The sequence below is a fragment of the Tauraco erythrolophus genome, chromosome 2, assembly GCF_009769465.1.
Source record: "Tauraco erythrolophus isolate bTauEry1 chromosome 2, bTauEry1.pri, whole genome shotgun sequence".
NCBI lineage: Eukaryota > Metazoa > Chordata > Aves > Musophagiformes > Musophagidae > Tauraco > Tauraco erythrolophus.
Genome location: NC_141466.1, coordinates 132,473,928 through 132,492,782, shown reverse-complemented (window position 1 = coordinate 132,492,782; position 18,855 = coordinate 132,473,928). Strand labels below are relative to the sequence as shown.

The following is an 18,855-nucleotide window of genomic DNA, read 5'->3' as shown; positions in this document are numbered from 1 at the left end:
AAACCCTCGTTTGAAGCACATGTACTACACCATACAATCTGTTTGATTGTCATTTTTCAAGACATGGCCACAGTCAGTTTTTATTAGTTCTCCAAAAGTCCAAGTAACTTTCTCAGGTGCTGCAGTGTAGTACAAGAACATTTCTGAGCACAGGATGGGAGAGTGAGCTGGGGTTATGTATTACAGTTAAAACAAAATGGTTTTTGTTGCTGGGGAGTGCAAGGAGCCATATGCTTATCGGAGCCAGAAAAGAGAATGTTTTAAAGGAGATTGTAGTACTAGCAAATAAAATTGAACTCTGTGAGCAACTGAACAGGAGTGTCTCTTTAGAGAGAGAAAATACCTTCTTCATCTTATGGCTCTGGAGGAGAAGGAAGAAGAGAAAAAGCACCCTTCCCTCCATTCGTGTGTTGGAAAGCGTAATTGTTCCAGTGCTGCACTTGTGAACCACCTTCTGTTCTTCCATGTCGTAGTTACAAAAAAAAGTGATAGCTGCATTGCTGATCACATACAATGTCTCGTTAAATCGCTCTCCAGGGTGGCAGATACTGCAAGTACCAAAGTCTTAATGCAAACGTAGTTCTGCACAGGAAGAACAGCGAAGGCCTGGCAAACGTTGGCACACGGATATTTGCAAATCTCTGTCAACTCTCATTTCTTGGGAAACGTGACAGCAGTTCAGTTCTACTGAACTCTTACACGGTTTGCCAGAAATACGTGTTTTTCTGCTTATCGTGGCTTGCTATGGAAACTCCAGAATCTGTGCTGGGACCAGCTCGCACAGCGCGTGCTTTGTTGGTGGTGTGCCTGGGACCCTGATCTGTAGGCGAGTCACTGCGCCGCGCTCGCGCGCATCTCCACCGGCGCGCTGGAGAGAGCCGGGGCGTCTGATGGGCTGGGGAGCAGCTGGGCCTTCATAAAAACATCCTTTTCTTTCTCCTTTCCATTTCCTACGCGGAATAGCCATACGATGCCAAGGGAAAGAGGGATGCCAGGAATGTATGCCAACGCGGTACCTCTTGGAACTTACGGGAGCCCCTACGCCAGACCGCTTCTGAGTGGGCAGCAGCAGATTCCTAAATTGTTGTCAAGTAAGTGGGTTCTGCTTTCTGTTTATTTCAGAGTTTGAAAAATACTACAGTTTTGGTTTGCTCTGTTGCACTATTGCAAATAAAAAAATGGATTCAGGCATCTGTCTTCATTAACCTCGTGTTGCTCTGCTCTGTTGCTCTTCCTTTATGGAACTGCTGTAGTGAAACGTGCCTGTAAGTGGGATCCCGTTTCACATACTGGGCCCAGTATTAAAATGCAGTAGGAAAAACAGCACTTTGTCTACGAAGGGTTCCTAGTGTCTGTTATCCAGAACACATTCAGTATGTGGCTGAACCTCAGCATCACCAGCACCTGCAGACTCAGTAGAAGCTTGGTGCTTCGCGTCTGACGAGAACAACAAGAGGGGGATGCTGGCCACAGAAAATAATTAACACACAAGGCGTGATGGTAGGACTGACAGAAGAGCTGTGGTTGGTGTTGAGGTGCCAGACTGAACCAAAATTGCCAGTTCACAGCCCTGTATTGGCTGCTCCTGCCTGCGGTAGGGGTTGCAGTTTCTGGCAGAGAGGTGGTAGGAGATGGTCAGGAGGTCAGGGATGCTGCTGCTGTTGGCTTTGCGAACAGGTGGGTCACTGGGAGTGGTAAGATAAATCCAATGTTACGTAAAGCCAAGTTCTTCATCCTGGGAAGGAATTGTTTGCACAAAAGGCTCCCAAAAAGGACACTAGTTAAGAGTCCTGTCTCTTCGCCTGCGATTAGGAGCTGCGTTTCTGTAATGGTGGGATTGAGACAGGAGGAGACATGGCTAAACTGCCTAGAAAGGTGCTTCAAAGGAAGAAGTTCTCACTGTTGAGCTGAATTCTTGCACTATCAAATTATGCAAGTGTTTGAAGTTTAAACAGCTGACAGATAAAGTTTGAACTCCCAACATTTTGTCACGTATAGCAGACCAGATTACTGCGTAGTGAGGCTGTCAGCCTTTTTATACTTGACTTGCATTTTTGCTGGATATGAAACAGCAAATAAATAATGTTTATAGCCACTCTGAATTGAACTTATTGTCCAGTCCCAAAGCAGATGAAGCACAGTTGAGTAATGGGTGCAGAAGCTTTCTTGTGTGAGGAATCAGATCGGCTTAAGTGGAGAGAGATTGAATGTGAGAGCCTGGAGCTGTTAACTATGATTAAAGGAAAAGAAGTGGGGTTTTTAAACAAGCAAGAAAAGTGATCTAAAAAGAAGAACGTGGGGAATCAGAAGGCAGATCTACTAGACAGGTATCACGTTTCTGTGTTAGTCTCCAAAAAGAGAAAGTCTGTGTGGTTTTGTGGAGAGAGAAAGTATTTGTGAGCCCATCAGTCCCTATACTGTTCAAGTCTTCTGAAGCTCAAGTCTTGACGCTTCGTGGGAAATACTTCTTTCAAACCAGTTAGGTACTTCTGAAGCTCTCGTCCTCGTGGCACCTGTGCACCTTGTGTTGTGTAGGAAGCACTCCACATGCAAACGTGCCCCAGTGCCAGCGTTCTTTCCAACTGAGGGGGCTTGAATCCAGTGATCGATACAAAATCCCAGTCCATCTGTTGGCCTCAGAGAAAGCGTCTCGTGGCTTTCTTTCATATGTCCCTTCCTCCTCTCGTCTCCTGCCCCTTCCTCACCCTCAGATTGCTTCAGGCATCCCCAGTTGCTGTTCTGCAGGTGTGCCTGGCAAATACGAGAGCAAGGTGCTTTTTTTTTTTCCCCCCCTTTCTCTCAGTTGTGCCACTTCCCTTAATGCTGCTTTTTCCATTAGGCAGAGGTTGATCTTGTGCCCTCCTGCTCGAGCAGCAAGAAGAGGTGCCAGGTCAATCTGCCAGTGCCAGCAGCCGCCGTTGCAGCACGCTGCTTCGCGCGCCGCCGCCGCCAGTCGTCCTACAAAGGCTCTTTCACAAAGCAGGGTTGTGCGCCTGCCGGGGCTCTCCGGGGCTCTTCATCCCGGGGTCGAGAAGCTGGTTCCTGGCACTCTCTGTTTTTGTGGGAGACCACAGTGCAACGTGCTGCAAACAGATTCTTTGTCGGTTAATTTTGTTGTGTTTCTCCCCCTCCTCTACAAAGGATACCAAGCTGTCCTAGGAGATTAGTCTTAAATTCTGATTAACTTCTGACTTTGACTGGAATGTGAAGTCTTTCTAAGTAACTACAGCAGTGGTTGGCTTAATCTATGCCAGGTGGCCGCATGTGTCTTGACTCCTCTTTTACCAGGTAAAGACCCTGGTAAAAAGAATTTTTACCCTCAGATTTTTACCCTTGCTTCCCTCAGCAAGTTCGCCGATGACACCAAGCTGTGTGGTGCCGTTGACACGCTGGAAGGGAGGGATGCCATCCAGAGGGACCTTGACAGGCTGGAGAGATGGGCCCGTACCAACCTCATGAAGTTTAACCAGGCCAAATGCAAGGTCCTACATCTGGGTCGTGGCAATCCCAGGCATAAATACAGACTGGGTGGTGATTGGATCGAGAGCAGCCCTGAGGAGAAGGACTTGGGAGTACTGGTGGACGAGAAGCTCAATATGAGCCGGCAATGTGCTCTTGCGGCCCAGAAGGCCAACCGCGTCCTGGGCTGCATCAAGAGGAGCGTGGCCAGCAGGTCGAGAGAGGTGATTCTCCCCCTCTACTCTGCCCTTGTGAGACCTCACTTGGAGTACTGCGTCCAGTTCTGGAGCCCCCAACATAAGAAGGACATGGACCAGTTGGAGAGGGTCCAGAGGAGGGCCACGAAGATGATAAGAGGGCTGGAGCACCTTTCCTATGAGGACAGGCTGAAAGAGTTGGGGCTGTTCAGCCTGGAGAAGAGGAGGCTCCGGGGTGACCTTATAGCGGTCTTCCAGTACCTCAAGGGGGCCTACAGGAAAGATGGGGAGAGGCTGTTCAGGAGGGCCAGTTATGATAGGACAAGGGGTAATGGTTTTAAAATAGAGGGAGGTAGGTTCAGGTTGGATATTAGGAAAAAATTTTTTACTATGAGAGTGGTAGAACACTGGAACAGGTTGCCCAGAGAGGTGGTGGATGCTCCATCCCTGGAGACGTTCAAGGCCAGGTTGGACAAGGCCCTGAGCAACCTGATCTAGTTGGAGATATCCCTGTTCCTTGCAGGGGGGTTGGACTAGATGACCTTTGAAGGTCCCTTCCAGCCCTAACCATTCTATGATTCTATGATTCTAATTAAACCGTTGCTTAAACCCTCGTTAGAAGAACACCTCCAAGCATCGTAGCCCAAAATTTCTGCTGAAATCAGCCCTTCTGACATTCACACTGAAGGATGCTCTTGCAAGTGGGACCACACCCAGACACTGTGACACATCCTGGATTCTGGATTGTGTGGGTTGAGCGAGAAGCAAACCTGTCAAGGTGGGAGCACGTCGGCAACTCTCTGAACCTCACTGCAGTAGGTGGTGGTCGTCTTGTTGAGCAGGAACAGTCTGCATGGATGGTGGAAATTCGTGGGCAGGATTGAGGACGTGGGCCAATTTCACCCAGACAGCATTCTGCCTAGGAGTACCAAAAGGTGTTCCTAGATCTGACAGCACAGCTATCTTCTTGCCTTTTGCAGCCACCTCCTTCAGGTCAAGCACAAGTGTCTCTGTTAAAGCACAGGTATCTTCAGCTAGAAAATCAAATCAGAAGGAACGGAAAGGCATGTGCTGAATCTTCTGGATGGGGCAGGTTAGATCTTGTGTCAAAGTCGCGTTCGTCAGCTTTGTAATTGGGAGAGAACAGCTGTGTGCTGTGACGTAGTTGGATTGGGAAATGCCCTGAACCCACACGAGCCTGAAAAAACAGAGCCGATGTGTTAAAATTCCCACATATTGTGGGATTGATGCAGAGCAACTTTTGATTGTATGTATTATGTTTTTATACACATGATGAAGTAAAATCAGACTCTAGAAGGGCAATGCGGTCAACCCAAGTGCCACCCCTTCCTGGAGAGCTGCTGTGGGTGTTCCTCACCGTTGGGCTCTGATTTGACTTCAATGTGCCAATTTTCAGCTGATGAATAATTGTCTGTGCTGATAACTTGGGGAGTCAAGTGCAGCGTGGCAGCGCTCTGTGAATGGCACGTTTGGCTTCCGCAGCGCAGGGTATCTGATGTAGGACTTTCATTTCAGTCAGCAAACTTGTCAATTAGCTGCGCGTGAAAAGTGATTTTGATTAGTGCAATCAGTAAACACAAAATCTCGTCTTTGATTGCCGCGCTGATTAGATAAATTGTTACTTGAGGAGCTGCTGGAGAAGGCAGTTTATTTGGCCTTATAGCTCTAGGAAATGCCTAAGTTTCGAAGACTAAAGAAAATATTAATTGTCGTTTCTTCTCCGATTTTGTGCCTTTTTGAAGTGCAGTTCACTGCTCCAAGCTTTTTCCCCTCAAAGATTGTTCTCTGTCAGCCATACAAATGAACAGTGATAAGGTGGCTTTAAATGTTTTTGTGATGATTTCATTAAACTCTTTCTTAAACTGTTCCCTAGAGCTGCAGAGAGATGTGGTTACAGCAGGAGAGCTGGGTCCTTCCTTTTTCCAATGGAAAGAAAGTGATTAAATAGGACACGTGTTTTTAACTGGCCCTTAAGCAGGGGTCTATCCGAACGGGAAACACTCTGCCAGGGCAAGACCAGCACTGGGCTTCTCCCTAGGACACCGTTTGGCAGGGGGATGGAAAATGTGTTAATAAACTGCAATTAAAATGTGAAGCACTGACCAGGGAGGGTCAGAGAGGGAGAAACTGTATTAATCTGTACAATTGTCCAAATACTTGTTGATCTTGCCTAGCTCAGCCTGCACAGAGGGCACAGGAGGGGGAAACATGGCCATTATTCTTCCTGGAATATAGGATTTATTTTTTTTTCCTGGAAGTTTGTGTCTCCCAGCAAGCAAAAGGAGAATTGAGCCTAGGAGACCTGCAGGTCTGGTTGAGGTGGCAGAGCCAAAACCTGACCCTCGTCCTGGGGGCTGCAGGCAGAGAGCTGCAGATGTGAGTAACTGCAGAGAGAGGGGCTTTGTGCTCTGGGCATGTCTTCAGAGCCTAGTTCTTCAGTATTGCATGGATTTCTCTCTGTGACACTTGGAAATTATTAGAAATAAAGTCATCTTGGGATATTTTTTGATTGAAAATAGTGACACTCTTTGGCTTTACCAAATATTTGTGGGTTTGGCTGAGTTTTTTAGCAATTTCATCTTTGTACCTTTTTTTTTTTGGTTTTTTGGTTGTTGGGGCTTTTTTTTAAAAAAAGCTTTCTGTTTAACATGGTGTCTTAATTGCTCGTTTCCCCCAAAGTAGCTGACAACACCACTATGGGCCTGGGCTTTCTGTGTTTCACTAATCTTCTGTGCAAAAGCAAACACAGCATCACTACAGCATCGTGTAGTTACAGCCTTTTTATGCACGTAAAAGTCCTTGTCGTTCACGGGCAGATCAGTACAGAAGTGCCACGTATCCATCTTTAGTCCTCGGGATGCTGTAGGCAGGTTTGGTTACAGTTCACATAAAATAACTAATTATACCTGATCATGAGCATCAGCTGATAACAGTATATATGTTTGTGTGTGTATATATATAGAGAGAGGTGTATGTTTTGATTGATGTGTGTGTGTGTGTACATGTAATTTTTTTTCTCTATTTTCCCTTTTCCCCCCCCTTTTCTTTCAAATGATTGCAAAGCTTTAGTGTACTTGAACACTGGCAGTTTAACAGGGCACGGCTGTCCCGTCGCAGTGCGTCCATTAGACAACTTCTGGAACCAGCTGTTGAAATTAGGTCAGACTTAAACACCATTGAAAATAATCAAAGGTGTCACTGAAACTGAAGCTTTTGATTGATGCACAACTCGAGTGTCGTGAGCTGACCGGGGAGCTATTGATTAGCTGCTGCTTTTATCCTGTTTACCGACCAGTTTATTTAGAGGAACAACCACCGTTTAATTGCGTGTCCTGTTAAAGCAATGTTGTTACTGCTACGTCTTTACAAAGAGTGAGTTTGGGTAGAAGAAACAATTGAGAAGTGGGTGGTCTTTTTCCCTGCAGTTTCTTACAACTGCAGCGCTAGGTCTCTGGCCAAGTTTTTACCCAAAAAGCTTTAATTCCGTCTGATTACATTATCTGAGGGATCATTAATACATTTTTTTATTATTATTATATTATCGTTGTCTAGGTTAACTTTTAAATATATTTTTACTATCCTTAAACATATTCTAAATGTAACACACTCTCTCTCTGAATAAAGTGTAACTGCTTTACTACATGCTCTGGTCGTTCTCTTAATTTACTTTGAGAATAAGTCAGCCTAATTAAAGGGAAACCTGCACATATTTTGAGTATTAACTGTTTGTTGCTCGCGAACATGGTGTGTCGTGACGATGACACAGCGGTGTGCAGGCGTCTGTATGTATCTCTGTTTTTCTCACATAGTGTCGTGGTGAATGTACTTGTAAGAAATGTAAACAGTAAATGAAATCTTCAGTTGTTATGGTAACAGACATGGGTTTGCATTTTTAAAAATTCAAGAGAAGATACTTGTGAAGTGTCCCAAGTGCTAACCAACGCTAGTTCTAGGAATTAAAATTCATTCTTCTTATAACTGAAGCTTATTGGACACGATAAAAACAAACAAAAAAAGTTGCCTTTCATTAATCCTAAGCTTGCCACTGATGGACAGAAGGGCTCTATCAAAACCCACGACTTGGTGGGATGTCTTTGGTGGTATATCCAGCGTGAGCTTTTCTGTTTGACTCAAAGCAAGTTCTCAGGCGTGTGTAAGAGCGAGCAGAGCACAGTTGTCGGAGTATATTTGCTCTTTTTTATTGCAACATTTTGTTTTACCCTCCAGATCTCAGACCCCAGGAGTCTTGGCGAGGTCCTACGCCCTTGTTTCAGCAGGCACCGCAGAGGTAAGGCAGGAGGGACTGAAGTTTTGTAAAATGGGGCTGGGAGGATGTACTTGGTTCTGCCAGGTGCTTCACGGTGTTTTTTTTCCCCTGTTTCGAACCTTGGTGTTTAAATTTGTTGATACCGTGCTGTACAGCAGGTGTTTTAAAGTTAATTAATGCCCATGATTTATTTATATTTTGTGAGTGCGCTGCGCGGTGTTCATCCTTTAAAAGGCTTGAGTACTTTGTATTAAAAAAAAAAAAAGGCAAAAACACTTTCCATTAAAACTCAGACTTCAAAATTAACTTTACTGTTGGTGCTTTGGTACCGTTCTTGGTTCTTTGGCCTTTATCTTATTGAAGCTTTTGAGATACTATGAAATTGAACACAGAGAGCTTAAAACTGCATTAGATTTTGGACAGGCTAAACAAATTTCTTTTTAGGAGGGCTGTGGAGCTTAATGAGGCATAACTAATGGTGTTCCACTTTTATCATTTCTGTGCCGCAACCTCAGCATTAGCACAGACCGGCCATTGATTCTTGCTACAAACCTCTTGAAGTCCTAATCAGCTTCTTTGGTACAAGTTTTTCAGGCCTGACAAGCCCATTGTAGGGCAGTGTCACTGTAGGTCAGTAGTTATTAGTTGCCACTGAAAACAGTTTCTTTAACTACTTAAGACTGAACTGAATTAAATGCAGAAGGGACTCAGGGAAGGATTATGGAATCTGCAGTCCAATAAGTGCCATCGAATAGAAGGAATGTGACATGGTTTGATAATAAGGGATGTTTTACGTGCGTTCCTTCGTTGGTAGGTTGTCTGTCCTTAAGTCAGATGGACTTTATAAACTCCAGCGTACCTGTGAAAGCGATGAATGATGACGTTTATTTGTATTTATGGAGGGATGAGGGGGTGTGTGAGATCTTTGAAGTTTCTGCTCGGAAGCACAACTTTTTTTTTTCGTGGTTTTGTTTGCAAATGTTAACCATGGAAAATATCAGCTTTTGGGAGAATTTCTTGAGCTCTCCACAGTCACACTTTCCATGGCAACCACTTTGATCCCCATTGAAATAAGTCCGGCTCCCTTGTCCTGTGCCACGTCAATGTGTAATATTGCATTATAAATTAATCTTGCATTACAAACTTTAATATTACTTTATCCATGGGAGTTGCTATTCCCACACCTTAATTAAATCCAATTTATATAGTACCATTTTGTGAACTATCGCTACAGGTGTGTAACTTGGCGCTACTTTTATAATGCTATATTTTTGTCATTTTACCAGGCTGTTTATTTTTTGCAAAGTGGAAGAGTTTCTCAATTCACATAAAAGTAACTTCTTTCAGCCAGAAATTCTGTTTGTTTCTCACTTGAAATACACTTGATTACTACAATCGTGATAATCGACCGTCTCTCTAACCAGATTTCTGTCACAAGGCTGCTGTGCTTGGTCTGTGCTATTATTTTTTGAAGTGACCACGCACTGCCCAGGTACTTCAGAGCATTTTTACAGAGAGAGTTCATGATTCGATCTGCGAACCTGTCTGGCGTGCTTCTAGTGTGGCAGCATTGACCTCGCTATTCAGTTCCCAAACTTGAGGCAGCTGTTGTCCCCTGAGGTGACTTTAAATTGAAGATGTATCATCTTCACCTAGAAATCAAGCTTTAGAGAAGCTTGGAGAATGTTGTTCCAGCTTTCGAGTGGCAACAGCATATTTACGATGCTTTCCCTCCCCGGCGGTGCTTTGTTACACCTCTGAGGGTTTATGGAAATCCCTAAGTCACCAGTTTCAGTGCTGAGATAGGTGATTCTGCCACGTTCCTGGAAGGTGTTTGGTTTGGGAAAGGAGAGCGTTCCGGCAGATGGTTAGGGCTGATGTTGAATTAGTTGCCATACCAAGATAAGCATGGAGACTTAATTAAGTTTAAACAGAAGCATAAAGATAGATAGGCTTGGTGCAGGAAAAAATTGGCTGAACCTCCCAAACTGAAACCCCCCCGAGAGGTTTTCAGTTTCCCAGTGGATTCCCAGGAGGAAGGAAGGCTGCTGTGCCCATGCCGCTGGCCCCGCGTGCTGCTGCGGCTTCAGGTGCTCCAGGAGCAACGAGGTGCCGCCAGGGAGGGCGGCGAGGAATTTCTGTTCTCCATCGAGGAATTTCTGTTCTCCATCCCCTCTGCTCCCAGGAAGAGAGTAATTGAGAGAGAGGCCAGCCCCTGCTCCAGCCTTTTCAGCTGAAGTGGGCTGGCAGGAGGCTACGATATCCTTCATTTGTGACATCAAGCAAAGGATAAGCGAGGAGCCCTGTCCCTGCCAGGAAAGCTTTGAGCCTTTGTGCTGTTTCAGGGTGGATGTTGCAGTGGGGGCTAAACTAGCTCTTGCTTCACAGGCCTGGGTGGGGGAAAAAAAAAACATGAGTGTAAAGCTGCTGCTTCATAGTGCAGATGATCTCGTTTCCTGTGTAAGGTTTCTTAACGTGAATTTAGTGATGCCATTCAGTGTGCAACGAGGAAAACAAAACCGGCGAGTTGCCACTGAACAGGACACCTTTCAGCGTGTCCTCCTCAGGCCCTGGTCTGACTGGGCTGCGTTACTGGAGGTTGCAGATGATTATTTCATGCTCTTGCCTTCAAACCCTTTGGTTCCCCTCCCCCCCAGAGGAGATTTCCAAAGAGGCTGAGCTTGGAACACAGAAATGTTTTAGTGTATAAAGTTTCCCAAAGTTATATTTCAGCTGTCCTGTATGTAGATGCTTTAGTTGAGTTGTAAGTTGACATAACTGTGGATAATGCATTTGAGCAGCTCTGCCAAGGCGGACTCATATGATACTCCAAGTGGCACAATTCTTTTTTGTGCTACCCGTGAGGCACAGCTTTGCTGCCTACAAATCTCCACCCTCGGGTAACTTCAGTCACCAGCCAGTACATCCGCTAAACGAACATGCAGTCAAGTGCTGGGAGGACTGTGATTTCCTGATTTCTGTTTATCAGACAAAAATATGAAATTCTGAGTTTTAAAAATAACACGTAGTTCTGTGAATTAAGAGGAGCAAAAAGGTGTAAGCTGCTTTTCTGGCTTTAAGATCAGAAAATGCATTGCGGCTATTTTTTTTTCCTCTTTTCCTACTAAGTTTATCCTCTAGAACATGTGATGGTTCTAACTAAAAATCACCAATTTCATTCTTTCAGATGGCCTCGAAGCAAAAATGCCCTGACATAATAGTGATATTAGTATTAATGTGTTTCATTTGTTAAATATCCCACCTTTTCACTAAGCAGCGCCTTATTAGAATAAAAAGTTGGAACTCTGTGCCAAATACATATTAATGTCAAATGGGATTTGTGCCAAACTTTCCCGTTCCAGGCATGTAGCAAGTGTTGGCCTGTGACCATCAGTCGCTGAAGGTATTTGCCACAAGCACGTTAGCAGAGTTGTAGAGGCAGAGTGACTGGCGATGGAAGTCCTAGCGCTGGGGCTATGTAGGTAATTCCCTGTAGTTTTCCTTAAGGCTGAGCCCTGTATTCTTCCTGGAGAGTCTGCTGGTTTCTAGGAATAATGGGGGGGAAAAAAAAAAAAGTTAGTGTTCAAAACACTTAATCAGAAGGAATATCATACTTAGAATAGTGCTTTAGAGTGTTTAGTCCCTGAAAGTGTAATGTGCTATTAACTTCGAAGGCAGTATTGCTCCTTCTGATGAATCATCCGGATAACGTTGTGTGTTCCTAGACATTCCTCTGAAGCTAAAAATAAACCTGCAACGTTCAGTGTTGCCATTTAGCTGTTGTGCATGTTCATTTTTTGCTGCACGGATTGCACATCGTATTTACCAGTTGCGTTTTTATCAGGCAAGACTCACGCTTTTGTAAACAGGAATCAAGTTATTTTAATTTCTGGAGATGGTAGGAGTTTCTCTTGCCTTTGTAAAATTCAGGTCTTAATCTGACCAGGTAGAGCAGCCCTCATGCAGGCTCTGGTGTGAACCCAAAAGCAATTTGCATCCAAAAGCAGAAAGTCTTCACGTTCGAAACGCCTGTTTTCATTCGTTTTAATCTTATGTTTACCTCTCTTGATTCCAACACTGTTCCAGCTGGTGAAATGGGTGTTTCAAAGTCCTTCCTCCCCCAGCATCGCTTCCTCAGTTGCTCAGAGCTCAGTTTTCCCAATGTGGTACAGCTGGCTGTGCATCCTCCCTCGGTCCTGATAGTCAAACCTCCTCCTGAACCGCCCGTACCTTTGAGAGAATATCTTGGATTCAGCCTCTGGGTAGGGTTCCTCCTCGAAGGCTGAAGTCCTGCCAGATTAGTCGAGCAGATCTAGGCAGAGGCTCTTCGAAGACGTACAAAATAACGTTCGGTTCAGCGGTGCAGCAGGTAGATGTGAAATGCAGAGCTCGTGCTCTCCGCTAGCCCTGCCTCGCAGCCGGCTGGCCGCACGCTGTTCAGCTGGCTCTCTCTCAAGCAGGGGTCAGAAAAGATTAACTGCCTCAACTGCCCGATATTTTTCCCTTTACAACTGCAAAACATAACTGCTCTGAGTTCAGTGAGGAGTCACACCCTTACCCATGCTCAGCTTTAAAGACTATATCATGGCTCTTTATATTTTTCTAAATATTTTTAATCAAACAATGATTCGATGCATTATACCTGTTGCTATATAATTGTAATGTTAGAATAGCTACTTGAAGGCAATTAAAACATTTCTTGCTGTTAGTAATCTAGGATGGCAAACTAGCTTGTAATGGATGTTGAATTTGCGTTCCCATATAAACTGTACACCAAATGTCAGTCAGTCCGTGCCAATTAGTGCTTATGTTGCTAGGTCACCGTGGTCAATTGAAAACGGCATCAATAGAACTTGAAAAGGTTTCTTCCCGATCAGACCTTCTGACATATTGAGCAGAATAATGGATGGGAAAAAGCAGCCAAGGCCCCTACCCTAGATTCAGAATACTCGCAGTAAGAATTCATTTGCAACCTGCAATTAACTGGAAAGAATGGACTCCCAGAAAGAGTCTGGACATTTAGAAAAGAAAGCTTCATTCTCCCGTATCGCACATGTTTGCTCTTTGGATGGTGCGTTACGTTTAGCTCACTCGGTGATATCTGGGGTTTCATCTACCTTCAAGACCGGTGCGGATGAACGGGCGAATTCGCCCCGAAAGTAAAAGATGGACAGAATCTTTCCAGGGAATTTGAGAAAAATCTCTGATTTGTAAAGCGAATTTGTTGCTTGCGTTAGTACCTGGTTCTGTAGCTTTCGGGCTGTGGTGAAGCAAATGTGGCCTTTTGATAGGAGAATCTTGGAAGATTCTGTTATTTTTCCCCCCGCCCCCCCTCATTTGTCTCTGAACGACTTGGCCACCTGCAGTACCACTGCAGGCACAGCTGGATGCGACAGTGCTTAACTGGGAGGCAAACTGAACCATTTGTCATAGGAGTCTGGAGAAACTGGGATTTTTGTGGTGCGGAACTCTCTCTGGCAGCTCAGTTCATGCTGCGGTGCGTTTCTTCTTTACACAGAACCGCTGGGGCTGCTCCTCTCCTTGCCTGGAACCGCATGCTGCAATCCCAAAACCAGTACCCGCCGGGTCAGTACCAGGGGCTGGGCGGCCCGATGAGTTACCCGCAGAGACCCGAGGATCGGATGGACAGGGGAAGACAGGTATGGAAGCGTGGCCCCGTTCTGCACGTTCTGCTCTCCGGCTGAGCGAGGCTTCCCTCGCGCGTGGTTGCGGCGTCGGTGGGCGTTCCTGAGCTGGTTGTAGCCCAGGAGCGGTGTCACCAGTGAAAGCAGGGGGACAGGTAAGCTTCCCAGTCTTGTCCAGCCCCCCCTGGCAAAGGCCCGTGCCGTGACCGTGCTGCCACTGCTTTGCATTAAAAGTAGATCCGTCGTGCTACCGAGTCGCACGCTTCTTGCAGCCTGGGGAAACGTAGTCTGAAGGCAAGGATTTCAACCAGATTTTCATCTCCTGTAAGGAAATCTATCAGCTACACGTTTTGGGGATAGAAGGGTTTATCCTCAGTGTTTATCTACATGATTTTTCCCCTCGAATGTTTATTGGCTTTCTCTTCCCTGAAAAACTACTTGAATGCAAACGTTAGATTCTAGTAGCCGGAGGAATAAACGTGTCTGTGAAAGTCCACGTGAGAATGGCTTTGTGTGGTTAAATGAAAACAAGTGAATGTGACAGGAGAACCTCATCCAAAATTATAAGTGACTTTGTCATCAGTTTATGAAAATGCCACAGAATGAAAATGCTTCTTGAAAGCAGCAGGTGATTTCACTTATGTGATTTTTTTTTTTTTTTTAGTGTGTGTGTGTTCCCAGTAAAAACATCATCTGCATATACTCTTGTACTGGAAATGTGACTATTTACAATGCTGCCTGCTAGTTTCAAATAAATTTCAGGGATCTGTATTAAACTTTTAAGTTCTGTGGCCGTTTTGGTAAGTCAGAACTGTTACTCAGCTGTGGGAAGGTTGCTGACCAGTAATGGGAAAGGAGGAGGAGTGCCCAGCTGCTCAGTAATAGCACTATTTCCCAGTCCTTTATACTGAGACTAAGGTTCAAACTGTTTGAAATTTGCCTCCTGCTGGAACCTACCTCAGAGACCTCTCATAAAGGTGCTCAAGACTTCTTAGCTTATGCTCTTAGTTTTTCTTTTCTTCTTCCCAGTCTGCCCGTCTCCCAGTGTGCAAACACTTGTGTTAACATGGTCCAGCGCCAGCACAGCCAGGTCTGGTGTTGGATTTCTGGGACTGTTTCTCCATGCTGTTGGAGAAACAGTCCCAGAATTTCACGTAGGTGTAAATTCTGTCCTGCAGTGTGTGTGTTGAATGACACCCCCATCTCCTTGGCTGATGCAGCAGGGACTGCAGGCACAACGCATCGGAATCGTAACGCCACACAGCGTGCGTGGAAGTTGTCTTACAGCGTTTTTGCCACTTCTCTGACTCTTTGTCTGCTTTGTTTTTCTGTTCTGTTCTGGTTGGGAGCCTCAGGTAGCGCTGTCTGTCACAGCCACTTTTGCACCGTGACGTTGGTAACGCTGTGGGGGCGTTGGGGCAGCTGATACAGTAAAACCACACGTTGTCAAACCAAGTTTCTAAGGGCTTCCGAGAGCCTTTGGCCTTTGTGGGGAAGGTTTTTGCAGAGTGCCATGTGCTTCTCTGTCTGGTTCAGCTTGTTGGGACGGAAGCCCAGCAGAAGCAGCCTGTGAGCTGCTAATTCCGCTCTCCGCATTGTCTGCCGAGCGCGGGATTCCATGGCGCTATTCCCTTGTTAGCAGCAGTGAGGTTCCCTTCTCCCCCCAACTCTTCCCCTGAGGATTTCTGGTGCAGAGAGAGCTTTTGAGACTGGAGTAAGAATTGGCTTTAGCTGGTTTGGTTGTCATATGGGTGTTGCAGCAAGAAACAGGGGAAAAAGAGAGGCAAGCGTGCTACCGTGCGCTCTTGCTCCAAGTGTAGTAGGGAGGCATGACCAGCACAAATCCTTCCAGGACTGGTTTTGGCTATAAGCAAAACTGGGCAGTGTGGGTTATGATCACATTAAGCCTAATGGGGAAAGCGTGAGGCTTGAATCCTGGCTGTGCTGCCCAACTAGTCCCCAGTGTTGGTGGTTTGTTTTTTTTTAAGTATATTTCAGATTGGGTGAGGTGTATTGACAGGATCAGTTTTGAAAAATCTTCCATTTTGTGTTACACAGGTTTACCCAAAACACTGGAGACAAAAGGAATAAATGCATAATTGCTCTAATCCGTCACAGGGGCTGCTGTAATAACGTAGAAAAAAATCAGTGGAGGATTTTGGTGCTGGTGGAGCCTGGGTGGTATTTAATTAGGGCTGGAAAATAGATACTTGAAAAAAGTCCGTCTGCTACGCCATGCTCTGCTCTACCCTGTGTCCTGGGGGGCGTAGGTGGGTGTGTTTGCAGAAGGAATCAGTGCTTAAAGGAGTTTGTTCCCAACCTTAACTCCCCAGCGTAACAGCTGCAGCTGGAAGCACAAAGGCGAGCAGGAATTGTCTGGCTGCAGCGTTGGGCTCGGGGAGGGCATCCCCTGGCAGCTCACCTTGGGCAAGCTGTCTCGTAACGGGGGGGTCTCGGAGCACCTCTGCCCCCGTGGCTCTCCAGCTGTGTGCCACCAGAATGGTTCCATAGGAGACATATTCCGGGTTGGTGACAGCGGAGCCTTGCCCGAAACCTCACTCACCTGTGGCCAGCGTGGGACGTGTCCACTGGGTGGTGGGACGAAGTTGGAACTGGGTGGTGGCAGCGGTTTGGTTTGTGCTCACATACGTGGTGGCTATCAAGGACCAATACTTGCAGCTCAAGTAAACTCGCTTCCTTAAAAAATTTCCTTTGCAGTCGTGCTGCTTCCCAGCTGAATTTTATCGCCTTTTAAATTTTTGTGGCCTTTTTTTTTTTTTTTTTGTTATTTTTTAAACGAACTTTCAGATGTCATTATTTCCTCCAGGCTTGACAGCACTGCAGTAAAATTAGAAGCTACCTTAAAGGGTTTAGGGTGCAAAACCAATAATTGAATCCAGCGTTGCTGCCTGTAGATTTCAAAGCTTTAAAGCCTTGAAAAGGGATTCAAGTGGAAGTGGTGACACATAGCAGCATAAATAATTATCTTTGGTCCCTTTCACCTCTGAATTCTTTTTTACAGCGTACAGAACATGGTCTGAAGAGGTTAATAAACGCGCTGCTGCAAAGTGCTTACAAAATTAATGCAACTGCCATGGATATGGGTTGCTCTGCGGTAGTGGGTGTTTGTTGGCATCTTCCAGCTGTTCCAGAAAACGATAGAATAAACTCGATGGTGTTGTGCAGGTGTTGGATGGTTTTATTTTCGTCTGCAATAGTACACAACTGAACGTCCAGATAAACACCTCGTGCAGTTCTTGCAAGACCTCTAAATTTAATGTTCTGTATGGCGATTGCTGCTGCTTGTGTAACTGGGAGGATTTTTCGAGGGTTGTAGTCAACTTGTTTCCTTTTTTAATTAATTACAGTCAAACCCAAAAGCCTTCCTGGTAGTGGAAGCAGAGTATTCTGCTCGTCTCCTTCAGAGCCCTTTAAAAACAGGGTGTAACAAATCGTTTTCTGCCCAGAAAGGCGTTTTTGGTTGCCTGGCACAAGTGGGTGGATGCCAGCCTCCCATCACAGGTTTGCTCGCCGTCTCTCCAGTTCCCGTGGTTCCCTCTGAGCCCTGGAGCACGGGGTAAAGATGGATTTGTCTCTTAAAGAAAGGAAAGGAAGCCCCTCTGCCCCTCCCCACCAAAAAAACCTCTATATGGAGTTAAAAACAACTAAACAAAGCCCTGTAGCTGTCGTTAGTGCATCACATTTAGTTAAACTTTCTGGTCTCTGCAATATGTCAGGTTGTGAAATAATTTTAAATGTTTCAAGGGGACTTTTTATGAAACTTTCCTGTAATTTTTTTTTTTTTTTGCTGGACAGTCGATGTACAGAATGCCTCATCTAAATTTAAATACAAAAATATGTCTGATCTCTAGTGATTTCCGAGGTGGGATTCAGGCATCATTATTTAAAATGAACGAGCGCTGAAAAATGCTGCTTCTGTAACAAATACGTTGGTTTTTTTTTTTTCCTTAAAATACTTATCTGTAAAAACGCGTGCCTTGCTTCGGCATAAAATTGCTTTCAACTGCAACACAAAGCTGCTAGTCGAGGGAAATTATTTTGTTTTCCTCTAAAAAAAAAAAAAAGAAACCTGACTAATCCTGCTAACAAACAGCATCCAGGCATCGCGCGTCTCGCATCGACCGTCCGCGAAACCGACGTTTACACCGCGAGTACGCTCCGTGTGCAGCCTCAGCCGTACGTACGGCAGAGCCCCCGCTTCCCAAGGAATTCCAAACGAGGGCTTGGGATCTGCCCCTCAGGTGTGGGATGTGTGTGTGGCTTTGCCGTTCGGTGCCTTTCTGCTTCCAGCGGGATGGAGAGCGAAGAGCGACGGCAGCGGCTCGTCGCCGTTCGGCCAGCGCGGTGCAGCCGGAGGCCGGAGCCGCGCTCCCGTTTCCCGGGGAGCATCCGTGGGCGCCGCGGAGGGACGTTCGGCTCTGCCCGCGGTACCTTTCCATGCAGAGGATTTTTGTTTCGTTCTCGGGGGGGTGCCCGGAGCTCAGCCGGCTTGTTTGCTGGGGTTAATCCCAAAAATAAACGCTTGCTTTTGTTTGTTTGTTTGTTTGTAGGCGTACGGCCCCGGGAGGCCCTACCCGCTGCCACCTCCCTCAGGAAGATACAGCTGGAATTAGCTCTTGACCCTTTTTTTTTTTTTTTTTAAAGTATAGAAAATGTCTGGGGTTTTTGTTCTTTTGTTAATTGGGGGGGGTGGGGGAGAATGGAATCCTTAAGAAACATCCCTGTACTTTTTAAACTACGATATTTGTTTTAGATGTGCACATTTCTTACCGAACTGATGATTTTTATCTTTTCTTTCGGGGGAGGGCTATGTCGCTTGGAAATAGCGTGTTGCAAACTGGGAGTAAACTGCTCGACTTGCTGATGTCCTGTGGGACGTTTGATGGGGCAGGAGCGCTGTTCCATCTCTATTACATCTCCAAGCTGTGCTTAGCTGTGCCTGTCGCTCCCAGCTCCAAAATCCTTTACTTCACACGTAAGAGCCTGAAAACGGACGCGGAGTTGCAAAGAATTTTTGACATCGGATTTTATTAACTCCTGGGAGGACACGGCGGGCAGCCTGCGGAGCACGGCGGTGTAAAGACACGTCTGCCAGTATTCCTTGTCGGATGCTTCCTTGAATTTCTCACAGAGAGAGGAAATTTTTTGGGACTTGGAAGTAAAAACATTTCAACTTTTACAACTTGTGCCTGTTTTTGACTTTGCTATTGTAACATAAACAAGCACGGAAGGTGTATTTGTCCGT

At 45.7% G+C, this 18,855-nt stretch overlaps 1 protein-coding gene across 2 annotated transcripts in view; it reads left to right on the top strand.

The window, feature by feature from the left end:
* XRN2 (5'-3' exoribonuclease 2) overlaps positions 1–18,457 on the top strand; it is a 51,584-nt gene extending 33,127 nt beyond the window's left edge. For both annotated transcript variants that reach the window (XM_086631940.1, XM_086631941.1), the window contains exons 27-30: positions 964–1,091; positions 7,905–7,965; positions 13,463–13,604; positions 18,161–18,457. In XM_086631940.1, coding sequence (XP_086488066.1) covers positions 964–1,091; positions 7,905–7,965; positions 13,463–13,604; positions 18,161–18,223 — 394 coding nt within the window. In that variant the 3' untranslated portion in view covers positions 18,224–18,457. The remainder of the gene's footprint in view (positions 1–963; positions 1,092–7,904; positions 7,966–13,462; positions 13,605–18,160) is intronic.
* Positions 18,458–18,855: the final 398 nt, after the last annotated feature.